Source organism: Ictidomys tridecemlineatus, chromosome 13 (assembly GCF_052094955.1).
Source record: "Ictidomys tridecemlineatus isolate mIctTri1 chromosome 13, mIctTri1.hap1, whole genome shotgun sequence".
Classification (NCBI taxonomy): domain Eukaryota; kingdom Metazoa; phylum Chordata; class Mammalia; order Rodentia; family Sciuridae; genus Ictidomys; species Ictidomys tridecemlineatus.
Genome location: NC_135489.1, coordinates 17232116 through 17259862, shown reverse-complemented (window position 1 = coordinate 17259862; position 27747 = coordinate 17232116). Strand labels below are relative to the sequence as shown.

The 27747-nt window shown below is 40.8% G+C and overlaps 1 protein-coding gene across 2 annotated transcripts in view; it reads right to left on the bottom strand.

Moving 5' to 3' along the window:
• Fech (ferrochelatase) overlaps positions 1-17726 on the bottom strand; it is a 32832-nt gene extending 15106 nt beyond the window's left edge. Inside the window, exons 1-5 of one of the 2 annotated variants that reach the window (XM_005323037.5) lie at positions 17524-17726; positions 13681-13807; positions 8130-8249; positions 6610-6758; positions 250-384 (exon numbers count right to left, since the gene is read on the bottom strand). In XM_005323037.5, the coding sequence (XP_005323094.1) occupies positions 250-384; positions 6610-6758; positions 8130-8249; positions 13681-13807; positions 17524-17590 (598 nt within the window). In that variant the 5' untranslated portion in view covers positions 17591-17726. The remainder of the gene's footprint in view (positions 1-249; positions 385-6609; positions 6759-8129; positions 8250-13680; positions 13808-17523) is intronic. The other variant, XM_040272661.2, reaches the window with a different exon arrangement.
• Between the last annotated feature and the right edge of the window lie 10021 nt (positions 17727-27747).

Sequence of the window (27747 nt, the reverse complement as noted above, 5' to 3'; positions counted from 1 at the left end):
CACTCGGACTCCCTGGTTAACTTTGCCAGGGTCTTATCCACTTGCCCATTGTCAAAAAAGCCACCCCTTGGAATGAGACAGTCATCATTACCCTAAGTGCATGTATGAAGACACAAATGGTGTGACTATTCTTTGTGTACAACCAGAGACATGAAAAACTGTGCTCTACATGTGTAATATGAACTGAAATGCATTCTGCTGTTATACATAACAAATTAGAATAAATAAATTTTAAAAAGCCACCCTTACCAGTGGTAGAGCAGCTGTACTGTGGATACTGTGTGAAAGCAATGGCCCTTTCTAGTCCATCTCTCTCCATCTCGTCAATTGCTTCTTCTGTTAAAGGATGGACGTACCGGAATCCAATATAGTATTTGTGAGGAGCTATTAGGAAGCACAAGTGGAAAGGAGAAAGTATTAATCTTTATATAGATTCCTTAGAGTCACCAAACACAGTGTAATGCCCAGAACAAAGAACAGTGAATGTAATGTCCTATGATGCTGATAATGTGGGCAAGTTTAGAATATTCCTGGGATCTTAATTATTCTTTAGCTGGTACATGGACTTTGGGTCACCATTCTCTAAGATCAACTGCCTACCCATACACTTTTACTTAGTATGATGGTTTTTAAAATTCATACTTCTTTTCCTAATTGTTGGCTCAGAAGAGAGATTCAAGAAAAGGGAGGAAAAACTAGCACTTGTTCTTGTTCTTAAAGTGTCAACTCTTGCACACTAGACACTGGAGGAGACACTCTGCTCCCCCCGCCCCCCCCATCCCCGCCAACACACACACACTTAAACTCCATTTATTAGATAGGAAAACAGAGATGCTGAAAGTTCACTGACCTGTCTAAAACCATACCTGGTGGGAAGAAGAGCTGAAATTGTAACCCGGGTCCCCCATTCCAAAGCCCATCTCCTTCTACATCCCATCTGTTCCCACTACCCACTTCCCTGAGCCCCCAGGTCACTCACTTTATTAAACAAATGCAAAAGCACTGAGAGTCACATTAAAAGTTCATTGATAACATACATAAACAATGCTTAATTAAGTTAGAGGCATCAAGTGAGATGTACAGTAATTGTTTGTGGCCCTAAAATGGCCTGAGTCTACATCTGTGTTCCTTCTTCCTCTGTGGTTTCACCAATTCCCCTTTCTATCTTCTTTATCCTCCTGCATTCCAAAGGCAGTCATATCACATAAATATTCAGGCATTCATAAAATCATAAAACTGAAAGCTTCCTAAAGTCACCTGGTCTCACTGCATTGCCTTTCATGAGATTATACAAAACTAACACTCAAGAATGATATGGAGCATACACTATACAAACGTCAAGGAATAACAGAACTTAGATTATGTTAGAACCCAGATTATGTTATTTTTCAAAGTATTTGCAGGGACTGCAATGAAGAACATGACATAAAATTGCCACTAGAAACAATTAGGTTAAAAGTGAAAGAAAAGATAAAGAATTTATCCTATATATACATGGATGTACACATGGGCAATATCCTTCATAACTTGACCCAGGGAACTATGAAATAATGGAACATGTTACCAAGGGCAGAAACAAGATGTCAATGGTCGTGTGTGTGTGTGTGTGTGTGTGTGTGTGTGTGTGTAAGAATGGTCTGATTCAGTATTCTTGTGCTAGAGACTGCAAAAAAAAGAGGAAGGAAGGATATAAACGGAATCATTTTCAACTGTCAGTTCCTTCTAGGCCACAAATTTTATGTTCTCTTGTATAAAATAGATGAATTGTAGTTAAAACACCCCAGGGGACACGACCCTATAAGCAAATTTCAAAGGACCAACTGTTCAACAACTATGTGCTTCATTTTTAAAATTATCAAACATCCCAAAACCTTCAAGTTCATTTCTAGGCAACCCTTGGCTCTCAGCGCTGAGGTTTAGCAAGCCAGTGGAAACAGCTTTCTAATCTACTTGGAGACAATACAATTAGCAGATTGACAGAGTGAGCTCCCCAGATGCTGCAGGTCAACCAGTTTCTCACATTGACTTTTCACCTGTCCAGTGTTTGAAAAGTGTAGTCTAAATGCCTGGGGTCTGGGAGTTTCCCAAATAGTGCAGACTAAGAGGGTTGAGAGACTGTTCTTGCAGATAAAGGTGGGGCGGTGACCATGTTTTTAAAAGGGACAGAGTAAAATACTCTGGAAAGAACAGATAATGTTTTCTAAAGGCCTACAAACACATATTTAGAAAAAGTGGCCATGCACCCTGACTTGGCCTAGCCTGAAGAGCCAACAAGCAATGTTCACGAGGGCCCCTGCTGTCATAATCAATGTCTTACAGTTGGCTATCCCTGGCAGGACACCACACCCGGCCAGAGTGATGGCCAAGCACACGACTCACTGGCCTGGCCTAGTCTGCCTCAAAATGGACATATTTTGGAGGGAACTATGAGAAGAAAAAAAAAATGGGATTTTAAACAGTAAAACTTCATTAATTTAGTATGTACAATAGTTCCCATTTGGGACAAGATCCTTTAGAAGAAGGGTCTGAAACATGTAGCATGATGCTTTTTAATTTGCATCAGATGGTAAACTCTGGGCCAATGGTGAGAAATAAAAACTCGCATTTAGTAAATTTTGGCCACATACCTTGCTAATGTCTTTTAGGATTATCTCATTTAATTTTCACAATGACCCAAGGAGTGGATTCTGCTACCTCCCTATCAGAAAGGGGGCTTAATGAGGTAAGCAAACTGCCTGAAGTCACACACCAGGAGGAAGCAGCAGGGCCACCTGACCCAGATCCCAACCCCCTACCAACTGTGTTCTCAGTTTCATTAAAAGCAATCACTGCCCACATAAGCAAACTATAATTTTTAAAAACATATTTTAGACTTAGACTTTTCATCCTATGACTATACTTCTCACCTTTATCTTCTATGTTCTACATTATTATACTGCCCTGTAATTATATGTAACCATATCCCTTGCTATAACTCACTATATCAGGTAATTATTCAATTCTATGCAAAACCAGGGCAAATCTCAAAAATTTCCATTCTGGCCACCAAGCAACAACCATGTCCCTAAAAAAACGACAGTGTGAAACATTTTTATCTGTTTACAATCATGTTTTCTTGCTTCAAGATTTCTTGGTAGAAACAAACAAAAAGACATAGTTCAAAGGTCAACTTTATAATTGTGTAGAAAAGAAGGGAGGATGTCTTAGTCATTTTCTGTTGTCACAACTAAATACCACAGACTGAGTAATTTTTATAGACTAGGAATTCATTTGGCACAGCTCTGGAGGCTGGGAAGCCCAAGAGCAAGGCACCACCAGCCTTGGGCGAGGGCCCTCTTGCAGCATAGTGACATGGCAGAGGGCACTGCATGGCAAGACAGAACAAGCATGCTAGCGCAGATCTGTCTTCTTCTTTTTAAAATTTTTTAGTTGTAAATGGACACAATCCCTTTTATTTATTTATTTATTTATTTATTTGGGGGGTACCAGGGATTGAACTCAGGGGCACTCGATTACTGAGCCACATCCGCAGCCCTATTTTGTATTTTATTTAGAGACAGGGTCTCATTGAGTTGCTTAGCACCTCGCTTTTGCTGAAGCTGCATTGAACTCACGATCCTCCTGCCTCAGCCTCTCAAACCCTGGGATTACAGGCATGTTCCAGTCTGCCCGGCTTATTTATTTATTTTCATGTGGAGCTAAGGATGGAACCAGTGCCTCACACATGTGAGGCAAGTGCTCTACCACTGAGCCACAACCCCAGCTCTCTCCTCTTCTTATAAAGTCACTATTGCCATCATAGGTGTCCCACCCTCCTGATCTCATCTAACCGTAAGTGCCCAATTCCAAATGTCATTAACATATGAATTCTAGGATTATTTCCAATACATAAACTTTGGGGGACACTAGAGAAAGAAAACTTGAGAAACATGAAAGAGGAACAGGAGGGACGGAACTGACTGTTGGTTCCTCTAAAAGGCACTGGGTTTGGCTTAGTGTGTGCTCATTGAAATGCAAGTAATAGGGCAGGGAGCCTACTTCTGGACAATCTGGAGAGCCACAGAGCCCCGTTTAGTGATTTTCTTGGTCTTCATTGCAAAACTCCCCCACCAAGCTTTGAAGCCTACACACTATTTCATTTATCCTACATTCATACTCTGTGCTGATCAGCCCGCAAACATTTTGTGTACCATCTTTATAATAAGTCTCCAAAAGATTTTCTCTCTGCTTCATAAGAAGACTGCCTGAAGCAGCAAGGTCTCACTGAACTGGAAGCTTCTTGTAAATAGAAACCACGGTTTTCAATTCAGAACAGCAGCACTACACAATGCGTGGCATTGTGGAATGAACGAATGGGTGGTCCTGGCCTATGTTCAACACTACTGCCATACCCCAAAGCAGGCCCACTAACATGATAGGTGTGGTCATCCATGAAGGTTTAAGTGGCTTGCCAACCATGGGCCACAGAGAATAGTGATTTGCCAAAATGGTCACCAATTGCCAACACCCACCCAGGACCAGGACCCTAGATGAGCCTCTGAGATCCAGAGAAATCTAAAGCATTCCCAAGAAAAGTAACCTTCTGCCTCCGTGAAAACCACCAGAAAAGTTAGCTCCATGAAGGTAACACATAGCTCACTTGCTCCTCTGTCACTCAGCACTGTGTGTGACACGTGACCAGTGCTTACGCACACCTGGTGGCTGGTGGTTGGATGGATGTGGGAATTCATGGATGAAAGAGTGGCTGTGTAAGTGGGGAAATGAATGGAATGAGCAAAAGAGGAAAGACAGTTTCCTGCCACATTAGGAGTGAGTGTAATGGGACAAGCCAGCCACCAAGCTGACTCAGGCTCCATAAATACCTGAAACTTAGGCCCACACTTCCAATAAAGAGTAGTGAACTTTTTAAAGTAAGACTCTAAAAGATAGAACACTTAATCCTTGTTTTTTCAAAACCACTTTCACATTTTGATTATGTAAGCATGAAGTGGACATTATTATCCTTTGATGCCTACCAAAGCAGAGAACGATTAATCCCAGAATTTACGAGCTTGTAACTTCCTGTCTTTGCATAACATAGACACACATTAAAATGATCAGACATTTGATACTGAGTGGAACATTGGTTCAATCCAGGTCATTCTGTGGGAACTCTGCCCAGCCAACCAGTGAGACTGAGGCAAAAGGTGGCTTGATCGGTTTGGACAAATCATAGAAACCAGAGTGGAAGGAGAGGTGGGAAGGATGCTCTTCCATCTGGTTTCCTTTCTCTAGTCTGACATCTCTATTAGGGCTCTTGATGTTGATGGATACCACAGTAACATGTAAACAACAAAAACAAAAAAAATGGCACCTTTCTGCCTCTTTTTTTCTACTAAATAAGCTGCAAACCTGATTCACACTAAACCTTTTATGATGAGAGAGTTTGTTCTCTACCAAATAGGAGTAAATGGAGAGCAGCCAAGTTTTCTCCCACTAACATTTAAAAAGATGCACTGTGGCATCTGTGGCTGAACTGTATAAGAAATGCCCTTGAGCCACAGCGGCAGGCAGGACGCAACCTAATATTCAGAAGCACGATTGAACAATTTTCCAAGTGAAATGATCTGCTAAGGGACTAGAAACCTTTGTCCCTTCATACAATGGGAAACGGTGGATTCTGAGAGCAATTCAAGTTGATGCTCAATGATTTCTCCTCAGAGAGGGGAATACTCCTTTTGGTCCTGCCTAATGGGGGCTGATTTGCCTTGAGAGTCTCCACAGTGTCACACTCCTGTCCTGAGTCCTGAAACCTTAAAATGTATCTACAATGAATGTATTTCCTGTGTCCTAATATGAACATTTTTTTTGTAATATTAACACGTCTCGTATTGGTTCACATCTACAACAGATGATGTCTTAAAATGAATTGCCAGTATTTTGTGTTTCTCAGTATTGTACAGAAATAATGGTGTGTCTTGCATTGAGTGAGTCTTGGATGCGATTCACATGGCACTTGTAATTCATTTGTGCATTTGGTGTCTCATTCTGTACACAATTGTTCTGCTTAAAAGTTCTCAAAGGGCAGTCACCAGATGTGTACAATCCTCTTTTTAGTTCCATGTCCAATGTGCCACTTTGATAGCTGCCAATGGTGCTGCTGCTAAGAGCTGAAAGCAGTCACTGAATGCTGCTTAGTGTCTCATGGCTTCAGTGGAAAGTGGCTAATTCTGCTCTCGCTGTTGATCTAATTAGCTATCCAAACAGAAAGAAAGGGCCACAGCAGCAGCTCAGTCCATTTCCGAAGGACTTCTTTCCAATACAATGATACATGCATTTTTTATTCATGTTGCTTCTGCCTTATAATCTAGCTATGTAACACCTTGAACCTCCTTTTGAAACTCATGGTACAAATTTTCCGCTTTTTCCTTTGTAACATAGAAAGTAATGGAAAAGGCTCTAAAGTTCAAGGGTAATGCCTTGAGAACTCAGTTAAGTGATCATATATTATGCAGAAACTTACAAATCTAGAGTGACCAATACAACAGCACTGCATCCAGTACTATTTTGAATTTCATAACTACTTTGAAATAACAAGCCTAGCATTATGTTAATGAAGAAACAGTGTACCTGTGTTAGGGGACAACTCATCCAGCAGTTTCACCATGCCTTCTCCTTGCTTGGAAGTCCACATCTTGATGGGGGATCCACCTCCAATCCTGCGATACTGCTCTTGAATTTTAGGGGTTCGGCGTTTGGCGATGAATGGTGCCAGCTTACTAAATCATTTAACATGTAGGTAAGTGGATTTTATTCCACCTTAGCAACCTGAGAAATATTTTCTACTCAATAAAGATAAGCAAAAATTTAAGACAAACCTAACAAGGTCAAGCCTTTATAAATAAAAGCTTGAGGTCACTGACATAGCTAGTTCTTTGGACAGAGAACAGAGAGCTGAAGCTAGATGTTCTCTAAGGAATAATCACCTCTGTTCTCTACTAGTTGTTCCAGCAGCACACCTGGAAGATTCAGGACTCCTGACATTCACGCAGAGAGCCCTGGATCCTTACTAGCTACTATCTTATTTTGTACTTAACAAGAATTAGTATATAAAATATAGGAAATATATACTGCCCTTAATTTAACAAAATAAATGTTAATTTATAGATATGTACTTATAAATATGATCAATGATGTGTGCAAAAAATGAGTACATTGCAATACTGTAAACAACTTAATTGTCTATGAGTGAAGCACAAGCCTATCATTATGTTAAGGTACAATCATATAGTGCAATTCTAAACAATCATTTAAAAAAAATGAGCTAGATCTATGTATTATGATATAAAACAAAATATAGTGCTAAGTTTTTTAAAAAATAGCAAAGTGATAAATAATGTTCATAAGTACATTCACATTTGTGAAACAAAGTTGGGGAGGAATATTTACAGTATATATATATATATATATATATATATACACACACACACACACACACACACACACACACATACACATACATACACTCAGATATGCATTGACTATTTCTGGATGTAACAGTGTTTACCTCTGGGCAGGAAACTGGGAGGCTGGAGTTCAAGGAAAAGAAACACTTACTTTGTACCATCAATATATTTATACTATTTACATTTTTAAATCATATTTATGTATAAATGTTTCACTGAAAAACCTATTTTAAAAGGAAAGAAGGACAGGAAGAATGAAAGGAAAGGAAAGAAGGAAAGGAAGAATGAAAGAGAGAAGGAGAATAGCAGTAATCCATATTCAAATACAAAAGAATAATCATCATTGCTTCTCTGAGTGTTAATCAGCCGTTACATGCCAAGTACAAATATATCTTTAAAAATCTTTAAAGGTACTTCCATTGTGTCAAGACAACTGCAATTTCCAGGGCTCTGGGGAGGAGAGGGCTCAAGCAGAATGCTCACTAACTAGCTTCCACCCTATTAGTTCTTTCTGTATCACATCTTCTGAGTTCCTAAAGACGGAATGCTGCTGTTCTAACCACTACTAGATATGTATTGAAACTCTTTAATTTTTAATTTTTTCAAACTCCAGAGCTGAGGTACATGTAAAGCCAAATGCATTGCACATGTTTTTTAAAGTGCAGGGGTTTATACATATCTTACTTTTGAATAGGAAGTGTCATGAGGTCTCGGTCCAAGAAGAGCCTCAGAAGGAAGTCATGAACGTCTCCAAGAGTTTCGGGGCCTCCCATGTTTAGCATTAATATTCCGGTTTTTGGCTTCCTGTATAAAATAAAATGCAACAGTTCATTTGTCACACATTTTATTTTCCTCTAGGACATACTTGATTCAGCTAACAAACTCTCAACTGGATCCAAATGGAAAATCTACAGACCTTTTTGCTGCTACTCCATGGTTGCCTATTTGGGGACACAACAGGCCTCCACTTCTCCATTTTCCCAGCTCAGACTCTGACCTGCGTCTCTTAGCTCCATCCATTGCTCTTCACCGGGCTCAAATGTTTCCCTATTAACCTGTCAGCCCTAAACAAAAATCTGATTCTTTAGGGACTGAGAGTCAAAGTAGAAATATAGCATTGTCCTGAGGCTGAAGAAGCTGTACATGTCAGAGCCTTTATGGACATACAGTTCTCAACCTCCCCAAATTTCAGGTTTTCACATGTGCTAAATTCAAGTCAAAAGTTGTTTTGAGAATTCAGTGCTCAAGTACTGAATTACTTAGCATGATCTGGCACATAATAAATCTGATACAGAGAAGGATTCCCATGTAACTTTAAACCTCCAAAGTACAGCATAAGCCCATCTCTCACTCATTTATCTGCTCACTTTTGTGAATTATAAAATGAGTCTTGACTTCAATTACTTTTTGCTACTCTGCTTCCTTTTCCACTGCCTGCCTTTACTCTTTCTTCCATGACCCCTGCTATGATAAACTACATTTCTCACTGTATGCTTACCTTTCCTGAAAATCCACTGCTTAGAGAATTCCTGGGAAAAAAAATGTCACTAACATTTAAGTTAGTCCAAAGCTAAAGAATCAAGCATTGCATAAGTGGGAAGAAGCAAAAATAAAGTAAAAGTTGTTAACAAATGTTTTAAGTCAAGTAGCTTCAGGAAAATTGAAAAAAAAAAAAAACAGAAGTACTATACAGAAAAAAAAAAATTAGACTTCTAAATCACACACAGCGTTGGAGCCTATGCGGCCTGAAGTCAGTCCAACTGGGAGTTCTCTACTCCTAATCCCTGCCAGGGGCAAGGTAAAGCTCAGGGCAAACTGACTGTCTCCATGTGCTCTGGGAACCACCAAAGACCATGACTAGAGAGACCCAGAACTAGAAGGTCAGGGTCTGAACTGGACCAGGAGAACTGGGGCCCTTGCATGCCCCCAGAATGGAGAGCCATGTGATGGCAATGAAGAAAATAAGGAACAGAGTGTTTCTTCCATTTGTTTCCCTTTTCTTTTTTAAATTCAAATATATCTATGGATTCACCTGTTCAGAACATCTCACAGAAATGGAAATATAACTGTTTCTGGTTTCTTTCCCTTAGCATAAAATGTCCAAGTTTAATCCATGTTGCAGGAAAGAATCAGTACTTCACTGCTGTTTATTGCTGAATAATATCCTATTGTATGGCTGTATCCTCCATTTATTCCTGATAAAGCAGCTGAGAAATAGCCAGCAGAAGTTTATCTAAGTGCCATTATTATGAATGGTGAGGGGCCCACTTCCTAAACCTAACATGGGGCCACCTCTGGCTCCCACAGCAGTAAACCAACCCTGCCGGGATGGTTCTCTTTTGGAAGACTGTTCTTAATGTGTTCTGAAAGTAATGATATTACATCTTAACAGCAGTTTTAAACAACTTTAAGAACATTTGGCAATAACGTTAGGGAGCAGCATGTGTCAAATTTATATAGGTGGAGACTACTTTCTTGATCAAACACACTGTAGGTGAATGAGACGGAAATCTGAATTCTCAGCTCAGACTTTAGAGTAAGAACCAATTAACAGGGAAAGGGGAGATGCACCATTACAAGGAAGTTGGAGTTTTTCTAATTTAGATCCCATTTTAAAAATTAACTAAGATCACCTTTTATATAATTGTCTTGGACCAGGGTTTCTCAATCTCTGCACTCTTGACATTTTGGGCTAGATAATCCTTTGCTGTGATGGACTGTCCTATTCAATGTAGCATGTTTTGTAACTCCCTGCCCTCTACCTACTAGATGGCAACAATACATACCCTACCCCAGGATGACAACCAAAAATGTCTCCAGATAGTGCCCAATTTGTCTTGAGAGGAATAAAATGTCCCCAATCACATTTATAACCACTATCTTAGAAAAGAGAGTTTAACCCTCTTTTGACTGAACCAAGTGATGACACTTGGTTCATTAAAGATGTCATTATTATAGAACTTTTCCATATAGAAGTCCTATTACTAAATTAATTGTGGTATGGTTTTCTTTTCTTGCTACCTCAAACTTCCAGAAGCATCATTTTGTGAGACTAATATGCCTTTAATCTTTATACTTAGACCACCAGTCTTCTCCTGGGATCCTGTCTTTTACCCTCAAAATCTGTGACTCACAATAAATTAAGTGCATTTTCCCATGGATTGCTGCCAGTTAAAAGATTACTGGTTAAGAAACCCCAGGCTAAAAGACTTACCTAAGCCACAGAGGGTATCAATGCGCAAACGGGATTTAGAACTGTGTTTTTCATCTATAACACCTGAGCTCAGAACAAGAGTGGCTTAAAAGCGGATGTTACTCTGCCCTGCTCATGATTTTGCAGACCCATGTTGATCTTACACATGAAAGAGATGCACATGATTTGAAAATGCCCAAATACACATGCACTTAATTCAAAACTGTGTTGTGCATGATGAATGGCGTATTAGTAAGCCCTAGTCGGACTCTGCTCTATTCCAGAAAGTGAAGTGCAAAGCTTTAGTCAAGGGTCTCCGTCTCTTCTCCCCTCCAGACAGAGCACACCTGAGACCAAGGTCTGACTGGTCGAGTTCCCTCTTTTTAAACATAAAACTGTATGCAGCAAAACATATTTGAAAAGGTTTAAATGTTTTGCCATTCTTATATTCTGGGACTCTCAAAATATAAGGGTTTTCTTTTGAACTACTAAATGGACATACTAGGAACTTAATCTCATCAATTAATAAAGAAAATAATAATTTTATTCTACTATATATAATCAGCATTAAGGAAAGGAAACAAATTCCAAATCCTAAATTAAACCTTCAAGATGTAACCGACCTGTGGATCTAGGCCACCTAGAGAACAGCCTGTAGTTTTATAAGATCTGCACCAAATCTGCACACACACACATATACACTGCCTGTTTGGGGAAATAGAAATTTTATTGTAACACAGTTCCAATCATGTGTTCATATATTATTTTTGTTCCCATATTGCAATAGCAGAGGTACAGAGCAGTGAAGAGATGATATGGCCTACATGCCTAAAAAAATTTATTACCTAAACCTTTACAGAACAAGTCTGCCAACCCCTAATCGAAAATAGCATCATCTAGTATGGTTATGGTTTGAATGTGAGGTGTCCTCCAAAAGCTCATGTGTGAGACAATGCAAGGTTTGGAGGAGAAATGATTGGGTTATGAGAGCCTTAACCCAATCAGTGAATTGAGTGGTAGCTGAAGGCAGGTAGGGTGTGGCTAGGAGGAGGTGGGTCAATGGGGGCGTGCCTTCAGGATATATATTTTGTATTTAGCAAGTGCAGTCTCTTTCTCTGCTTCCTGATCATCACATGAGCCACTTCCCTCCACCACTTTCTTTTGCCATGATGTTCTGCCTCATATCAAGCCCAAAGGAATGAATGGAGCCTCTCTTTAAACATATGGACTGAGACCTCTAAAACTGTGAGCCCCCAAATAAACCTTTCCTCCTCTAAAATTGTTCTGGTCAGGTCTCTTAGCAGCAGCAAAAAAGCTGACTATAACAAGTATTCTAATTTAGTTCAGTCCAAGCGTTAAACAGCACAATGCCTTCAAAAGGTCTGCCATCAGAATAATACACAAAGGCATGTATTGTTTCAACTCAAATATGGAAAAACCAGAAATAACCTATGACTATAATGTGAAACTGGATGAATTATGATTTAATAAAATACTCCTAAGCTACTAAAATAATACAGAAGAATATTTATAATTATATGATGATATAATAAATAAAGATAAGAAATTATAAAATAGTATGTATAGCATTATGACATTTCTGTAAGTATATATCGAGTGAATACAAATAGATAACAGAGATAAAATGTTAGATGGTAAGATTATCAGTGATATTTTTTATCTTTTATTTTTCCCATTTGTATTTTTATTGCTTTTCTATAAATATGATATAAAGTAACTTAATAGAATCTAGGGCTTATTTTAGATTTTTATTTAATTTGAATAATTTAAATTAAGGCTACTTATGTTATTGGCTTTTGCCACTAGAATAATATAGTGATGAAATAACTCTCCTTCCAGGATCCCACACTGAATCAGTTTTTCACCTTAAACCAATACCTATTCCAATCCTTAGGAACTTAGGGATAAGGTGGGAAGAGGCGCTACCGAAGGCAGGAGGACCAGTGCCCTGCTTGGCTCACTGTCAACCAAAAATGACATCTGTACTTCTCATCCTCCTCACTAACTCCATCTTTTAGGAAGACTGAGAGTTGAGAGGAGATGGTTTGCCACCCATATGTCCTATCCCTAACAAACTTCAGTTTACTTAGCATTCCATCAATGAACCTCTCATCACCATGAAAAACAGCAAACATGAAATTGGAATATTCCATTTTCAGGGCTGCTTTCCTACACTGGCATGAGGTCTTGTAGAAAGGTCAATGAGTTACACAGGTTACAGCTACTTTCCTTCTTTCACTCTGCCTGGTGTAAAAGCTCACCATTCCTTGGTACCCTTAGATCTAAACAACTTTCCTTTATAGAGTCTGCTCTAGCTGCCCTTTAGAGGAGGACCTGAGGACAGTTGTGGCTTCTGCTATCAAAGAGGACACTCTGCAACATACCTGCTGCCTTCCACCAGCAAATAAAAGAGGTGAGGAAGGAAACATAGACTTGATTTATTTAATAAATTAAAAATCATAGTATGTCATTTATAATTATGTTCTAATTATGGTAGAGTCTTCTATAGGAGTTCTTTTTAAAAAATATTTATTTTTAAGTTTTTAGGTGGACACAATATCTTTATTTTACATTTATGTGGTGCTGAGGATCGAACCCAGTGCCTCATGCATGCTAGGCAAGCACTCTACCACTGAACCACAACCCCAGCCCCTCTATAGGAGTTCTTGATAAGTTAGTTCCTCTCTATCCTGTATGGGACATGTTTCACAGGCATAATTATGTTAAGTTCATAAATACATTTCCAGCATACACATAATTTGTGTGACATATTCCAAGACCAAATTCTTGCATGATGTGCAGGCTAGTTTCATGTGTTCTCTTTTCAACAAAAGCCCTGCTGAGGGTTAGGGGGCATTAAAATTTGTAGTTTAACAGCTATTTAGAGGAAGCCAAGAAAATAACATAGCCCTTCCGATATCCTGGGTTTTCCCAGTACCTCTCCTCCTAGGTATCTTGTAACCACTGGTGTGTGCAATAATAAAGACAAATTCTTACTTGTACCTAAAATTAGACGCATACCTCTTTTCCAGTTGAGCTTGAGGTTTTGTACTCTTAGACTGTTGGGCCTTCTCTGTGGTGCCTGCCGCTGCCGCTGTACCCAACTGACACCTCCATGGCTGACGGGCCCTCGAGCTGCCCTGCACCACTGTGACAAAATTAAAGTGCTAGCATGAAATCCAGCTGGAAAGTAATTTCTTTTGAAGAGGTCCTCAGGGTATAATTCCTGGCTTTAAAATTTAAAGAGATGTGATGGCAGAGGTGATATTCCCAGTATTTCTCTGCAGGCGGGTAGAAGCACTTAAGGCCTCTCCAAGGGGATGGGTGGAGATCCGCTGCCCTGGGATGGCTTATGAGAGCCTGCAGGGAGGCAATTTGGAAGCCACATACCTCCTCTCCCTGCCTTGGCTGCAGTTTTGATATGATCCCTCACATTCTAAATGTTACTGAGGGTGGTGGTCAGGGGAAAGGTGAGGGGTCCACAGAAAGATGAAGGGTTACTGATTTAGGGAGTGAAAATTGGGCCAGTGTCCAATGAACTGCAGATCTCATTTCTGCCTCCAAGCACCAGTAAAGCACCAGTGCTGTGAACCCCAGTAATGCCCTTGAGCCCTGGCAAGGGTCAGGGGCCTCTGCTTTACAGGCCAGCTCTGGCCATCCTCTCACTGCACCCCACCCACCCCATGGAGTGTGCAATCGACATGGCCAAGGAGATAAGCCTGCCCCAGAGTCCACACCCCACACACCAGACCCAAATCCCAGGACTTAGGAATCCATAATTCTCTGTTCTATAAGCCCCATCCCATCTGCAGGTCTGCCCATCCATCCTCCTGAGGGCAGACTGTGCCATCAGAATAAACAATCCTGGAACTGAAGCATGGCCAAGGGGTGGCAGGCAGCAAGAAGAGAAGCAGGAAAGCCGGCAGGTCAACTTTCCCAAGGCCTCCACATTTCTGCAGCAGCTCATGAGAGTTCAAGTCAAGAGTGTACCCTTGTAGTTGAGACCAAGGTCTATGTCAGAGCATAAAACACATCCCATTTCATTAGCTTACTATCCCACATGTGCTATATAAGTGTGACCATTTATACTTTTGACCAGAGCCTCACAAGAGTTAAAGGTAGGCCTGGAGAAGGCACATGAATTGAAGAGTCCACGTGCCATGCTCAGTTGTAGCAAGAGAGTGTTGGTCCTCAGACATACAGTGAAATTAAATTGAAGCCAAATAGGTATTGAAGAGGGCAACGTGGGACAGTACTACTGTTTCCCATGCAGTTCACAGGACCTTCTTCCCCACTCTCAGGCCAGTAGGTTAGAAATCAGCTTGAGTCTGTGGCCAAGTCACCCAGAATGTCTTGTCTTATCTTGTCTTGCCTCATCTTGGATGCTAAGCAGGTTCAGGCCTGGTTAGTACTTGGACAGGAGGAATCAGCTTGAGATCAGCCTCCTGCTGTCGTCCTAAGAGGCAGAAGTACACCAATGAGTAATTCAGGCTGTGGACCCGCCAGGTCTGACTCTGAATTAAGTTCTGTCACTTATAAGCAGTAACCCGGGGCCAAGTTATGATCTTTCTGAGCCTTCACTTTCCAGGTATAAAATGACATTTTGCTATTGGAACTCTTATGAGGAATAAAGCAGATAAGACAAGTGAAGCACTCTGCAGTGTCCACCACGTGGTTGGTGCTATCATTAGTTTCATTTGTAAGTTTCTAGAGAATAGAAACTACATCTGCTCTGGGTTCTCTTAAATCACCCAGCATGTGTACAAAATATAGGAAAATTATATCAGTAAGCCACATAGATTTCCAACTATCCAGATTGTGCATACTCCCAACAGAGCCAATTAACTGGGTTTGTGCTGAGTAATCCTAACTAAGTCAAAGTGAAAGTACAAACTGATATAAAGAAGTTCAATTCCTGCCAGATCCACTGGTGCACAACTATAATCCCAGATAATGGGGAAACCGAGGCAGCAGGATTGCAAGTATTAGACCAGCCTCAGCAATTTGATGAGACTCTGTCTCAAAATATAAAGGTCTGCGGATAAAGTTCAGTGGTACAGCAACACCACTGAGTTCAATCGCTAATACTGGGGGGAGAAAAAAAAAGTTCAGTTCCATTCACACGAAGACTCAAAGTAACACACATCTCCTTAGTTTAGAAAAGTTTAATTCTAAACTACATAGTAAAATTTCACCAAGTTCTTAATTTCATATATGAATAAGATTACATCAGATTACATGGGGTATGAGAACAGAACTTTGGTATTCCAAAATTTGACCACTGGTCATAAATAAAATTTCTTCTTACAAACCTAAAAAAAAGGAAAAGGAAGGAAGTTGGGATAAGACTAGATTCTCCATCTAGTACATTAGGATTTCCTAGTACAGTTTGGGAACTGGTGGCTTTTTAAGTTAACTATTCCATGCCCTTGTTTACAAAATTCTTTTCTCCATGGCTGACCAAATTTGTAGAGGACAGTGATGCTGCTAATAAGAGATGCTTTCTACTCAGGACTTAGGGTTAATACACCTCTCTCTTCAGGGCATCTCTAAGACACTCTCCTCCCCTAGAGAGCTTAAAGGTTCTAGAAAAATGAAGTGCCTTCTACCAAACAATTAGAATTTGTCTTGCAAAAAAAGTTAAAAGTAATAATTCAAAGGATGAGCTGAGACTGCTAAATACAGTCTGGAGCCAAAAAAATCTGGGAAATCCCACATAGGATCAACAAGCTGCACTTGGGCAATTCATTGAAGCATTGCAAGCCTCACTTTTCCCATCTGTGAAATGGTGATAAGGCTGACTTAACAGCTGCTGTGATGATTAGAGGGGGGAAAAACTATGCCTCATCCCCAAACAAGACCTGACCACTGCATGTGGCTAGGCAAAGAGATTAAGAGTACTCAGTAATAAGACTTGCCCACTTACACTCTAGGACCAGGTAACTTTGTCCTGCCCACTGCCTTTTCAGGGACAACTGGTCTACCTGTGGACCAGCTATAAACAATAAAGGTTCTCAAATAGGGGTATGCAGAAGAAGAAAAGATGACATAAGAAAATAAAGCTCCACAACTCCAGGGAAAACTCAATAGAAAAAGCATTCAAAAATGTATCTGTGACTTAAGTTCATGAGTATCACTGGTTCTTCAAAAGCAAATTATTTTTAATATTTTGGATGCTTGGGGTAGAGCAGAAGAGGGTAGAATACGAAGTACACAAGACTTAAATATGTAATATAACCATTTTCTATCACATAGGAGATTGGAATTATTTCAAAAGGTGCACATAAAAATATGCATTGTTTTATATAATAAACAGTAGAAGCCAAGCACAGTGACTCAGGAAGCTGAGGCAGGAAGATAAGAAGTTAAGCAACTTGGCCAGACCCTATCTCAAAATTCAAATATAAAAAGGGCTGGGATGTAGCTCATGGCAGAGTACCTCCGAGTTCAGAAGTAGAAATAAAGTTCTATATTGCGAAGATTAATAAACACCTGGGAGGGAATTGCTGAGCAGATGCCCATGGTAGTGATAATGGTGATGCCTGCTTTACCGTCTTCCAAGTGACAGGCCCTTAATGTAACTTCCTCCCCGCAAACCCCAAAACAATCGTTAGTACGGATGAGAGTAACTAAGGTCTGAGTAAGTCAGCCACAGCTCACGTCCACCCAGCGGGCCCGGGCGACTCGGCGGCGCGGCCCGTGCGCGGGCCCCACCCGGCGGCCTCAGTGTCCATCCTGGGTCCCTCCGCAACGCCCCTCGCAGCTCAGGAGCCCACAGGCCGGAGCGCCCCGCTGCGAACCGCCCACTGCCCCCGGGGACGCAGGGACCTCAGCCTCGACTGCAGCCGCCACAGCCCCACTTACTCCCATCGCGGAGCAAGGCTCCTGCAGCTCGCAGGGCCGCAGCCATGTTTGTGCCGGCAGAAAGCATTTCCGGGGCAGCCTCGACCGGGCTCCTGAGCTCCTCCCGCAGCGGCACGCTCTGGTACCGGCCCAACCAACACCGAACCTGGGGAGCGCTCCCCACCCGAGCACCGATCCCTTTTCAGGAGCCGCAGCACCCGGCACCCTCGCGGCGCGCACGCTCATTCGCTGCCCGGCGGGGGCGGGGCCCGACGGGGACACGCCCCTCTCGGGAAGTCAGCTCATTCGCTGTAGGGTCGAGGAGGGACCGCGGGGTGGGGCCAGATGGGGACACCTCCCACGCCGAGACTCGTCCACGCTTGGCCTACTCTGTGGGAGGGCGTGGCTGAGAGCGCGGTCCTGGCTAAGAGACCCTGGCTGGGAGCTGACCACTACGTGAGAAAGTCTCCAGGCCTGGGCTAGTGGCCACCTTCCCTCCATCTCAGTTCAGTGCACCAAAGTGCCACTCAACTCCTTGCCCGGGACCAATCTCCTGGTTGCATCTGCCAATCTAGCCGAGGTAGGAATGGCAGCATGATTTCGTGAGACTCTAGACATTTCCATCACTGTTACCTAAATATGAGGATGATTTTGCCTCAGTTGTCCAGTTTGCCTGCCTACTTATAGCCTAAGTGAACAGACTCTTTTTTTTTTTTGCTTTGTTTTCAGGATAGAAAAAGGAAGTGTTTTATATCATGCACTCGTGTGACTATTTGATTTCTCAGCAGCACCTCTAAAGTAGCAGTTTTGCAGGTGACAACAAACAGTGAACATTATACCGCTGATATGAGAGTGTTAGGAAAAGTGAAGTCCCGGCTGGCAAGTGCATTTCTTGGAAGCTTGTTATAGTAAGGTTTGACCGGATCATTTCCGTGCACCTTCCCAAATTAGCGGCCCCATCCCCAATTTCTTGTTCAGAGGAATCCGTACACTTTTTTAACAATTCCTACATTCCTGCACCTCCACCAGTCCATATATGTTCAATGTGTCGTGGGGTATAAGACCAGTCCTTGGTACACAAAGTTCTCAGGAATCATTCATTCGTTGAACAAATATTGAGCACCTATTGTGGCAATGGGTGCTGGGCAAACAGCAGTGAACAGAGAAGACCAACTCTCCTGTAGAGTGTTAAGGAGAAAAACAGGAAATAATCTTGACAGAATATTTTGATTGATGATGAGCAGTTAAGAAAAAGAATGAAGCAAGGTAAGGGGATGGAGGGGGGCTATTGTAATTTGAGTTCCATGGATCAGAGAAGTCCACTGACATTTGAGCTAAGGCCTAAAGGAATTAAGGGACCAAGTCATGTGGAATATTCAGGGAAGTCAAAAGTCTAGATCAATTTGAAAACCAGATTTTGCAGCTATAATTTGTGCTCTTGATTGAATTAATTTATTGGTTTCTTTATAACTATAAGCCCCATGCAAAATGTCAAAATTAAACAGATTGTCATTCATATTACCTCCATGATCTTCTAATGCAAGCATGGCATTTCTTGAGAAAAAGTAATAAAATTTGCTACAAGTATCAAACTGCCATCCTGGGCATTTTGCTAATTCTTGACTCATAGCCAAAATTATGTGAGTTTGAAGTTGCACTTTAAAGAGGTGATCTTTATAGATAATATACTTTTCTACATAGAGCCAGAACCCACTTTTTTTCTAAATAAACTGCATAAAAAGACTCTACTCCATATTCTGAAATGCTGTGCTGGAATAAGTATAGACGAGAGAATTAGAAAAGGCCAGAGGTTCAAGAGGTCAGATCTATATGAGATCTTCCTGGTCACCTCTGGGGGGCCCTGGTTAAGTCACTCCTCTAGGCTTGTGCTGAGCCCCAACTGCTAGGTAGAGATAAGAGGAGTTTCTGGCCCCTTCCAGGGAAATGCTGATGATTAGTGACAAGGCATAAAGGTTCCAAACCTCATAAAATCAACAGTTGGGACAGATTAGGTTTGTGTTCAACCACAAAGGAGAAAGGAACTAGCAAAATTTATTATATGTATCAATGTAACAATATTTTTAAATGAATTAGCACCATTTTATTCACATAGTGCACCTATTATGGACTCAGGTTAAAACTGAAGATAGAACTTCACAATCTGGCTTCAACAGAGAGTACATACAATTGTTATTTCTAATCTATGGTTTATTTCTTACAAGCACCAAAGACAACAGCTTTCCAAAGAGTAACTTTTTATGTTCCTATGAAAGGACAGCAGATAAAATATGCTTTTATACAACTTCTTTTCAAAACTGGTAGAAAATATGGCCCTTGACTCAAAAATTGTGAGTTCTGATGCAGGTTTACTAAGAAAATCAGAAGAGACCTTGAAAGACTAAAGGAATTTGCAGAACTATAATGGGGAAACAATACACACACACACACACACACACACACACACACACATTTTTTCCTGGCTTACACATTTTTAACAAAATTATATACCAATTTCATTAGCAAACAGAAGGCTAAAAGGCACAGTCTCTGGGCTGCCTCAGATAAGCAGCACCCCTGCCACAAGGGAGAGAGTTTATCTCAGCCTGGGTGACTTAATTAGTAAATAAAGCACTTGCCTGTCACCAACAACACTCTAGTTCAGCGTGTGATTCTAAATAAAATTAATTTGTTGGTTTCAGCTCAATGCTTCAGGAAAGCAGGGAGAGGATCCTCTAATTCATTATTTGCCATGATTGGCACCTCTGAGCTATACAAACTAAATTCAGATTACTCAACTCTGTGCCTATAATCAGAAAAAGAATGGGGGAGGGGATTCAGTGCAAGAAAAACAGTGGCTGCATGTGACAAATGGTAAGCTATAGTGATTACTCAGAAAAATCTGATCGATTGTCTCCACCATCGTTTTATGACAAAGAAGCACCAAATCTAGGTCAAAACAATGTACATTTTGACTAACCCTTTTTAACTGAATGTTTCACATATTTACTGAATGTTCACCACGAGTAAAGCATTCTATCAAGTAATATGGAGGATAAAAGCTTGAAAAAGTTAAGAAGAAAATTGTGCACAAAAGTAATTCATTTGCTGGGCACTATGGTGCATGCTTGTAATCCCAGCAACAGGGGAGGCTGGGGCAGGAGGATTGCAAGTTCAAAGCCAGCCAGCCTCAGCAACTTAGCAAGGCCCTAAGCAACTCAGTGAAACCCTGTCTCTAAATAAAATACAAAAAAAAAAAAAAAAAGAGCTAGGGATGTGGCTCAGTGGTTAAGTGCCCCTGAGTTCAATAACTGGTACCAAAAAATAATAATAATAACTCATTCACTGATGAATAAATACATTGGAAGTCAGCTCTCTGTCAGGTGGGTGGCAGGCACTGGGCATGCAGAAATAAGTTGGAGTCTCTACCCTCATGGAAATAATGTTCTGGTCGGCAATCATCTGAGGACAAAGATAAAAGATATACAATATAATATCAAGTATAGCTAGAGGACTAGAAGAGAAAGCAGAGACAAAGGAATGCAGAGAGGCTTGAATGCAGAGAGGCTAGTTTGTGTAGCACAATCAGACAGTCACACCTCTTTGCAAACATAACATCTAAGCAGGGACCTGAAGGAGGGAAGAAGTTTGGGCAATCCTTGGCATTGCTTGGCTGGCAGCAACTGCAACACACCAATCCCTTCCTCCAATGTCATATGGCCATCTCCACATGTCAACTTCCCCTCTTATCAGGACACTAATCCTATTGGATCCCACACCTAACAGCCCTATCTTAACTTTATTATATCTATAAAGACCCTATTTCCAAATAAGGTCCTATGTACAGATAGGTATTAGGATAGCAACATATTTTAGGGGGACACAATTCAACATGTGATAGGCTGCTGGGGAATAGCAAAGAGGCCATGTGGACTGAGCAGAGTGAGTGGGTGGGGTGGGGTGAGACAAAGGCCCACTGATGCAGAACTTAGGTGATGACGATCTTCTGGGTGACCTCCCTATAGTAGTGATGCTCAGGTTCCTGAAGGTTCACTTTGTGGAGCAGAGGGGACATGGGAGTTCCTGAGCCAGCATTAAGACATGTTCTGCACCACCTAATACTTTCATTTACACTAATACTTTTCATTTATTGTTTTGATCTCAGTTTTGGTAAAAGTTGTTGTTTGGAGACTTCCCTGCTCCAAGTGGTGATGGAAGGTTCTTATAGAGCCTTTCTGCTTTCTGCAGGACCTAGGGCTCTCATCCATCTTGGACAGGTTGATATTAATTTCTCTGCTTGGTAGTCCTGCTCCTTGAAGATGTGCGAGTTCAAAACCCAGGGAGTAGATTCTTCCCAGAAAGCTTTTACTCCATATCCAGAGCTCTGGGCAGATGGTAAGTTCTTTGTCTTCTTCTGAGCTATAGGACTAGGATTCAGAATTTCTTCTCACAGAAGCAACAGGCCTCAGAAGCTCCTTTCCTACAGTTCATGGCCTAGTTCCACCTTCTTGTTCTTGCATGGCCCTTCTAGGAGCTTCCCTATTCTATAAGAATGCTGTTCTTCTTCTTCTTTTTTTTAATCTTTTATTTATTTATTTTTGTGTGGTACTGAGGATTGAACCCAGGACCTCACACATGCAAGTTGAGCTTTCTATCACTAAGCCACAACCCCAGCCCTAAATGCTGTTTGTGAATGAAACTTTAAAAGATTCCTCAATGCCTTACCTGGTTCAGTTCTCCTCCAGCCCCATCCCATTCATAGCTGAATCTGAATGTGCAAAGGGAATTCTTTTTATGTCATTGTAACCTAACAGCTCTGACTTTGATAACCTCTCTATCTCCTCCCTCCAAATCTGATGCCCTGAGATGTCTTTTTTCACACTTAGCTAAGACTGGGGAGGTGTATTATATTTATCCAATGAATGTGTATGTAGTAAGGAACTCACTGGTGAGCAGAAGTTTCCCCCAAAAAGTAAGAACTGATTTCTGGCTGAGTGAGCAAAGAAATGCTTTTTATCAAAGAGGTATTAGAATTTACAAAAGGAGGAAGAGTAAAATATTCTGGATGTGGGGAGATACTATGGAGGTAGACCAGAAACAGATAAAGAAAAATTAGTTTCACATCCTCCATACTGTATTTAATTTCACCTCTGTGATGGTGTACTAGAAAAGATCTCTGCCACCTAGAGTACAGCCCTTGTTAACCATTTAAAGAATGTTTGTCCAAAACTGATTGTACATGACTCATTTACCTAAACTTTAAACTTCCCTGACCTCTCTTCCCCGTTAAAGACTGATGAGAGCAAAACAAGATTAAGAGATTTTCAATATTTACAGGGGCATTGTGACCTTGTGACTATGTGTAAGAACAACAGATTGCTAACCATGGGGTTACAATCTACAGCCATCAATCACTTCCTAACCAAATCATGCCCCTCTCTTCCTCCTTTGCTTCAAGATGAAAAGTAGCTTAAAACTTGTGCCGAGTTAAGAGGGTCCTTCAAGACCCTAATTTACCATCTTCTCAGGTTTGCTGGCTTGCTGAATAAGTCCGTTTCCTTCCCCAACAACTTGTCCTTGGTTCACTGGGCCTTTTGCAAGTGTCAAGAAAATGGACACGGTTTCAGCAACACTAACTATAATAAGCAAAGTTTGGTAGATCTTTGGGTCATGCCTATATTTAGCCAACAGGAAAAAAAGTTGGTAATAATGTTTTCTAGTCATTAAGTGCCAGACACTGTAACTCTTAATCACTGTAGCCATCTTACAAAGAGGCAGTGTTACCCTATTTTTCAGATGAGGAAGAGTTACAGGGGTTCCCTGACTTTCCTGAGGCTATGTAATTGGAAAGGGGCAGAAACTAGTAATTGAATCCTGGTGCATCTGGTTCCAATGTTAGGGTTTACTCCCTTCCCTCAGGCTGCATCTCAGAAAAAGGTGGCAAAAAGTGGGGACCAGGGAGGTCCCATCACACACTGGTCATCCCTTTAACCAGTGTCTCGAGTTTGTTAGAGCTGCTGTCGGCCACGAGAAGACAGTTATGAATTCAGATTCACAGCTGAATCTGAATATGCTAAGGAAATTCTTTTTATTGTCATTGTAACTGTCATAACCTAAGATTAGTGCCTATCTACCCATTCCCACAACCCAACATTAAATGTCACTATTACCTTTCTATAGACACTATTTCTTTCCCCATTTACGAGACCTCATCACTCTTCACTAATTTGTCCTTCTAACATCTAATAATTGAACATTTCTTCCCTTTTACTTATGCCCATTTCCTTCCAATTGTCCTCAAATACAGTAATGATCTCCAGGGAAATAAATTGCTTGAGCCAGGCCTGGTGGTACATGCCCATGACCCCAGCAACCCAGGGGGCCAAGGCAGGAGGATCACAAGTTCCAGGCCAGCCTCAGCAACCTAGCAAGACCCTGTCTCAAAATAAAAATAAAAAGGGCTGGAGATGTAGCTCAGTGGTAGAGTGCCACTGCATTCAATCCCCAATACCACAAAAGGTAGGAGTTGGGAGGTTTAAACTAGTTAATGTAGTTTATTCTATTCACTCCCAAATCCCACTGAAATGTCAACAGAGGTTTTGGTGGCAGTGCTGCTTTTTATTTGTATTTAGGCACAAGTCTAAAATGATAGGGAAAAGGGAACCATAGTAATAGAATTTTAGAATCCAGAAGGCAGACAGGTTAAGTGTTTGATATAATAGATCTAAGAAAATAATCTTAAGCTGGACATCCTAAAACAACCATCCAGATTTATACAACAGAATCCCTCAGTGGCTCAGGACTGGCAGGTATCTCTGAAGTGGAGATGAAAAGAAGATGCTAGAATGAGATAGATCAAAAATCTGTTAAAGCAGCCATCAGACTGCCTAGATTCTCACCCTTCTATGGCTAACTAGATTTGGTTCCTAGAGAAGTAGCAGAAGGCTCTAGATGGCAGATCCCAGACACTGTTGAGAACAGAGACAAAATGAAAACTGCAGAGGATAATGAACCATATATACTTCTGGAAGGTGCAGAAACCCAACCTTGTCCTCCTTTTTCCCTCCACAGGAAACCCAGACAGCCCAAGGAAATGACCTAAAGGTACTGACATGAGGGGCAGAGGAAGCTACTACCCAGCCAAGAAAGCTCAGCACACAGTAAGTCTTACATCTTCAACATGTGCTCAGAGCATCTAGAGGACATTGCAGTCTCTTGTTCTGCATTATGAGCAGACAATTAAGCATCAATTGACATCTGAAAAAAGCTTCTAACAGGAAAGACATAAACCTACCACAAAAACAAACTTGGAGGAAACTAGGATGATACAAAAAGAAAACATGAATTGGAAACTTTAAAGAACTTCTAATAAAACAATTTAGGAAACTTTTTTCACAACTGAAGAATATGGCTTTGAATTGAAAGGGCCCATCAACTGCCCATCAGGATGGATGAGTGATCCCAAGAAATAGTATGTAATTTCAGAACTTTGGGACAAGCTTCCAGAAATGACAGGCCATATGTAAAAGATTAGATATTAAAATGCTTAGGAATTCTCAACAGCAACACTGGAAACCAGATGTCAAAATTCTAGGGAAAAATGCTTTCTCCGCCCAAATTCTATACATAGACTATGGTTTAAATGTGACAACAGATTAAAATAGTTTTTAGGCATGTCATTTCATAAATTTACCTTCCATTAACTTTTTCTTAGGAAATTACTGGAGGATCTACTCAAGCACAAGTAGAAAGTAAACCAAGAAAGAGTAAACGTGGGATACAGCAAACAGGATATCCAATATAGGAGAAAAGCAAAGGGAAACTCAGGATGACAATTAAATAGATCCCAGGATGGCAATTGTTTTCTAAAAACAGAGGGCAACTAGTTTCCAGGAAAAAGTAACTACAAGACTATCCAGTATATCTGAATTCATGATACCAAGATAAAAGCCATTAATCATAAGGAAAATCAAGATTTAGACAGGAAGGGAAATAAACTGATTTACTATGTGGCCAACCAAAATTAAAATTTAAGTGGAAAAAATGGAGAGATGAGAAGGGTACATGTTGAGTGGTGGGGACAGGAAAAGGAAGAAGCAAAATACTCATCTTCTATAGAAGATCAATAGATAATGTCTAAAACTGAAAAAAAATCAGTGTAATATAAGCATGTTACTCAGCAATACTGATGGAGGTAAATATCTAAAGAATAAGCTAAAACTTTGAATACCTCCGTCTCTCTGAGCCTGTATGCTAAATTATACCAGAATCAAACTGGATTTTGACTCTAGAAACTAGTGTCTGTCCCACATACATAACCTCTTCATCTCTGATCAAATTTCTCTCTTCAAAGTTCATTATCCTCCACAGTTTTCATTTTGTCTCTATTCTCTCTTCAAAGAGAATGCTCTTTACCAAATCATTGTGCTAGTAACAACTGATGAGAAAGATGGAGGCTTTTCAGCATAAAAAAATGACCAGCCCATGGAAATGACCTAAAGGTACTGACATGGGGGCAGAGGAGGCTACTACCCAGCCAAGAAAGCTCTAGTGACCTTACTGGAAAGCGATTTCCACATGCCTATGAACTACAGCATCTGAATATCACGACCCCTGTCCTTTTTTTCTGGAGGGGCTGAATAAAATAAACTGATTTTAAGAAGGTTTAAAATAATTGAAACATTATAGTTTCTCAGCATCACCTCAGTTTTCCTATTTCAGCTACAATGATTAATATGAAACCATTTACTAAGGACCCACAGTAATGAGGGTTAAGCTTAGGAGGAAGGTACTAGTGACCATCAACTTCATGACATCCTCACCTGAGATGTTTTAAAAATGTCCTGCCTTGTCCCTGAAATTCAGATTCAACTGTTCTGGGATAAGTCCCAGGTACCAGGGACCATAAGGTCCCCAAGTGATCCCAATGTACAGCCAAGGTTGCTTAAGACAGAACTGAACTACTGTATATATTAAACATGTTCAGGAATTGCTAGAGGCAGCAAGGTAGGAGAGAGCTGAATAAGGTAGAAAAATCTGGTTGCTAGCAATGGCTGAACATTAAAGAGGTAAAGTTGGTGTATAAGTCCTGATATTTCTTGATATGATGGGTTACATCCCCTATAACCCATCGTAAGTTAAAATGGTAAGTTGAAAAAGTACTAAATGCACCTACCATACTAGTAACTCAGCCTAGCTTACTTTAATTGTGCTCAAAATATTTAACATTATAAGTTTATAGTTGGGCAAAGTCACCTCACACATAGCTTATTCATAATGAAGTGTTAAACATCTCCTATAATTTACTGGCTACATTAAAAATGATACAGAATGTTTGCCTGGTGATGCTTTTGCACCATCATTAAACCTGAAAAGTCATGAATTAAACCATCCTGAAGTTGAGGGCTATCTATAATTTGAACAGCTACAGTACCATCCTCTTGCTTGTCTCTAACTTTGGGCATGTCTCTCACACAAGAGCCAAAATGAATAGGCATCAACAGTTTCCAGCTGGAAAGATCCATAAGATGAAGAGTCCAGTAAGGAGTCCCATGAGAGGAGAACTCAGAACCAGGGGTGTCTATGAGCTGTGCATGGCAGGGACAAGGAATGGTATCCGTGGCACTTAGAGCAGAGCAACTGCCGCAGTTAACAAATGAAGTGTGCTGTTTAATGGCCTGAGGTAACCATGACCTCTGCTCCCTTACCTACCGCCTAATCTTGGCTTTCTTTTAGTATTTAAAAACTCTTAACCTCCTTATACAATTAAAGTTTAGGCTAACTAAGCCTATTCACTTAAATTCTGTTCAATTAAACTGCCAAGTTGAAGCCAAATAGAGCTCATTCACCTTCTTTCAAGTACTTTTTATTTAAAGATATAGCCACATAGACTACAAATGCCCCATTTCCATCTGCCATTTTCACTTAATTACACATAGAATAAAATCTAGTGTCAGAAATTAACACAAAAAGGATACAAAAATATGGGAGGCCAACCTTAACACGTGACTTGAGTTACACTCCCCGGCTGGGTGCTAAGGCTCTCAGTCACAGAAATGTGGCACTCTTCTTGGGTGCAAGGGTCGGTGTCTCGTCCATGGGTATGTCTTGCTACAGCCCCATGGGTGAGGCTATGCTCACCTGTTCCTTTGTAATATAACCCCTTGCCCTGTTTAGGATAGATCTTCCATGGAAGTGCCTTGTGTGTGTCCCCTTCTCTTACTGTGCCCTTGGGTATGGCCTACCCAG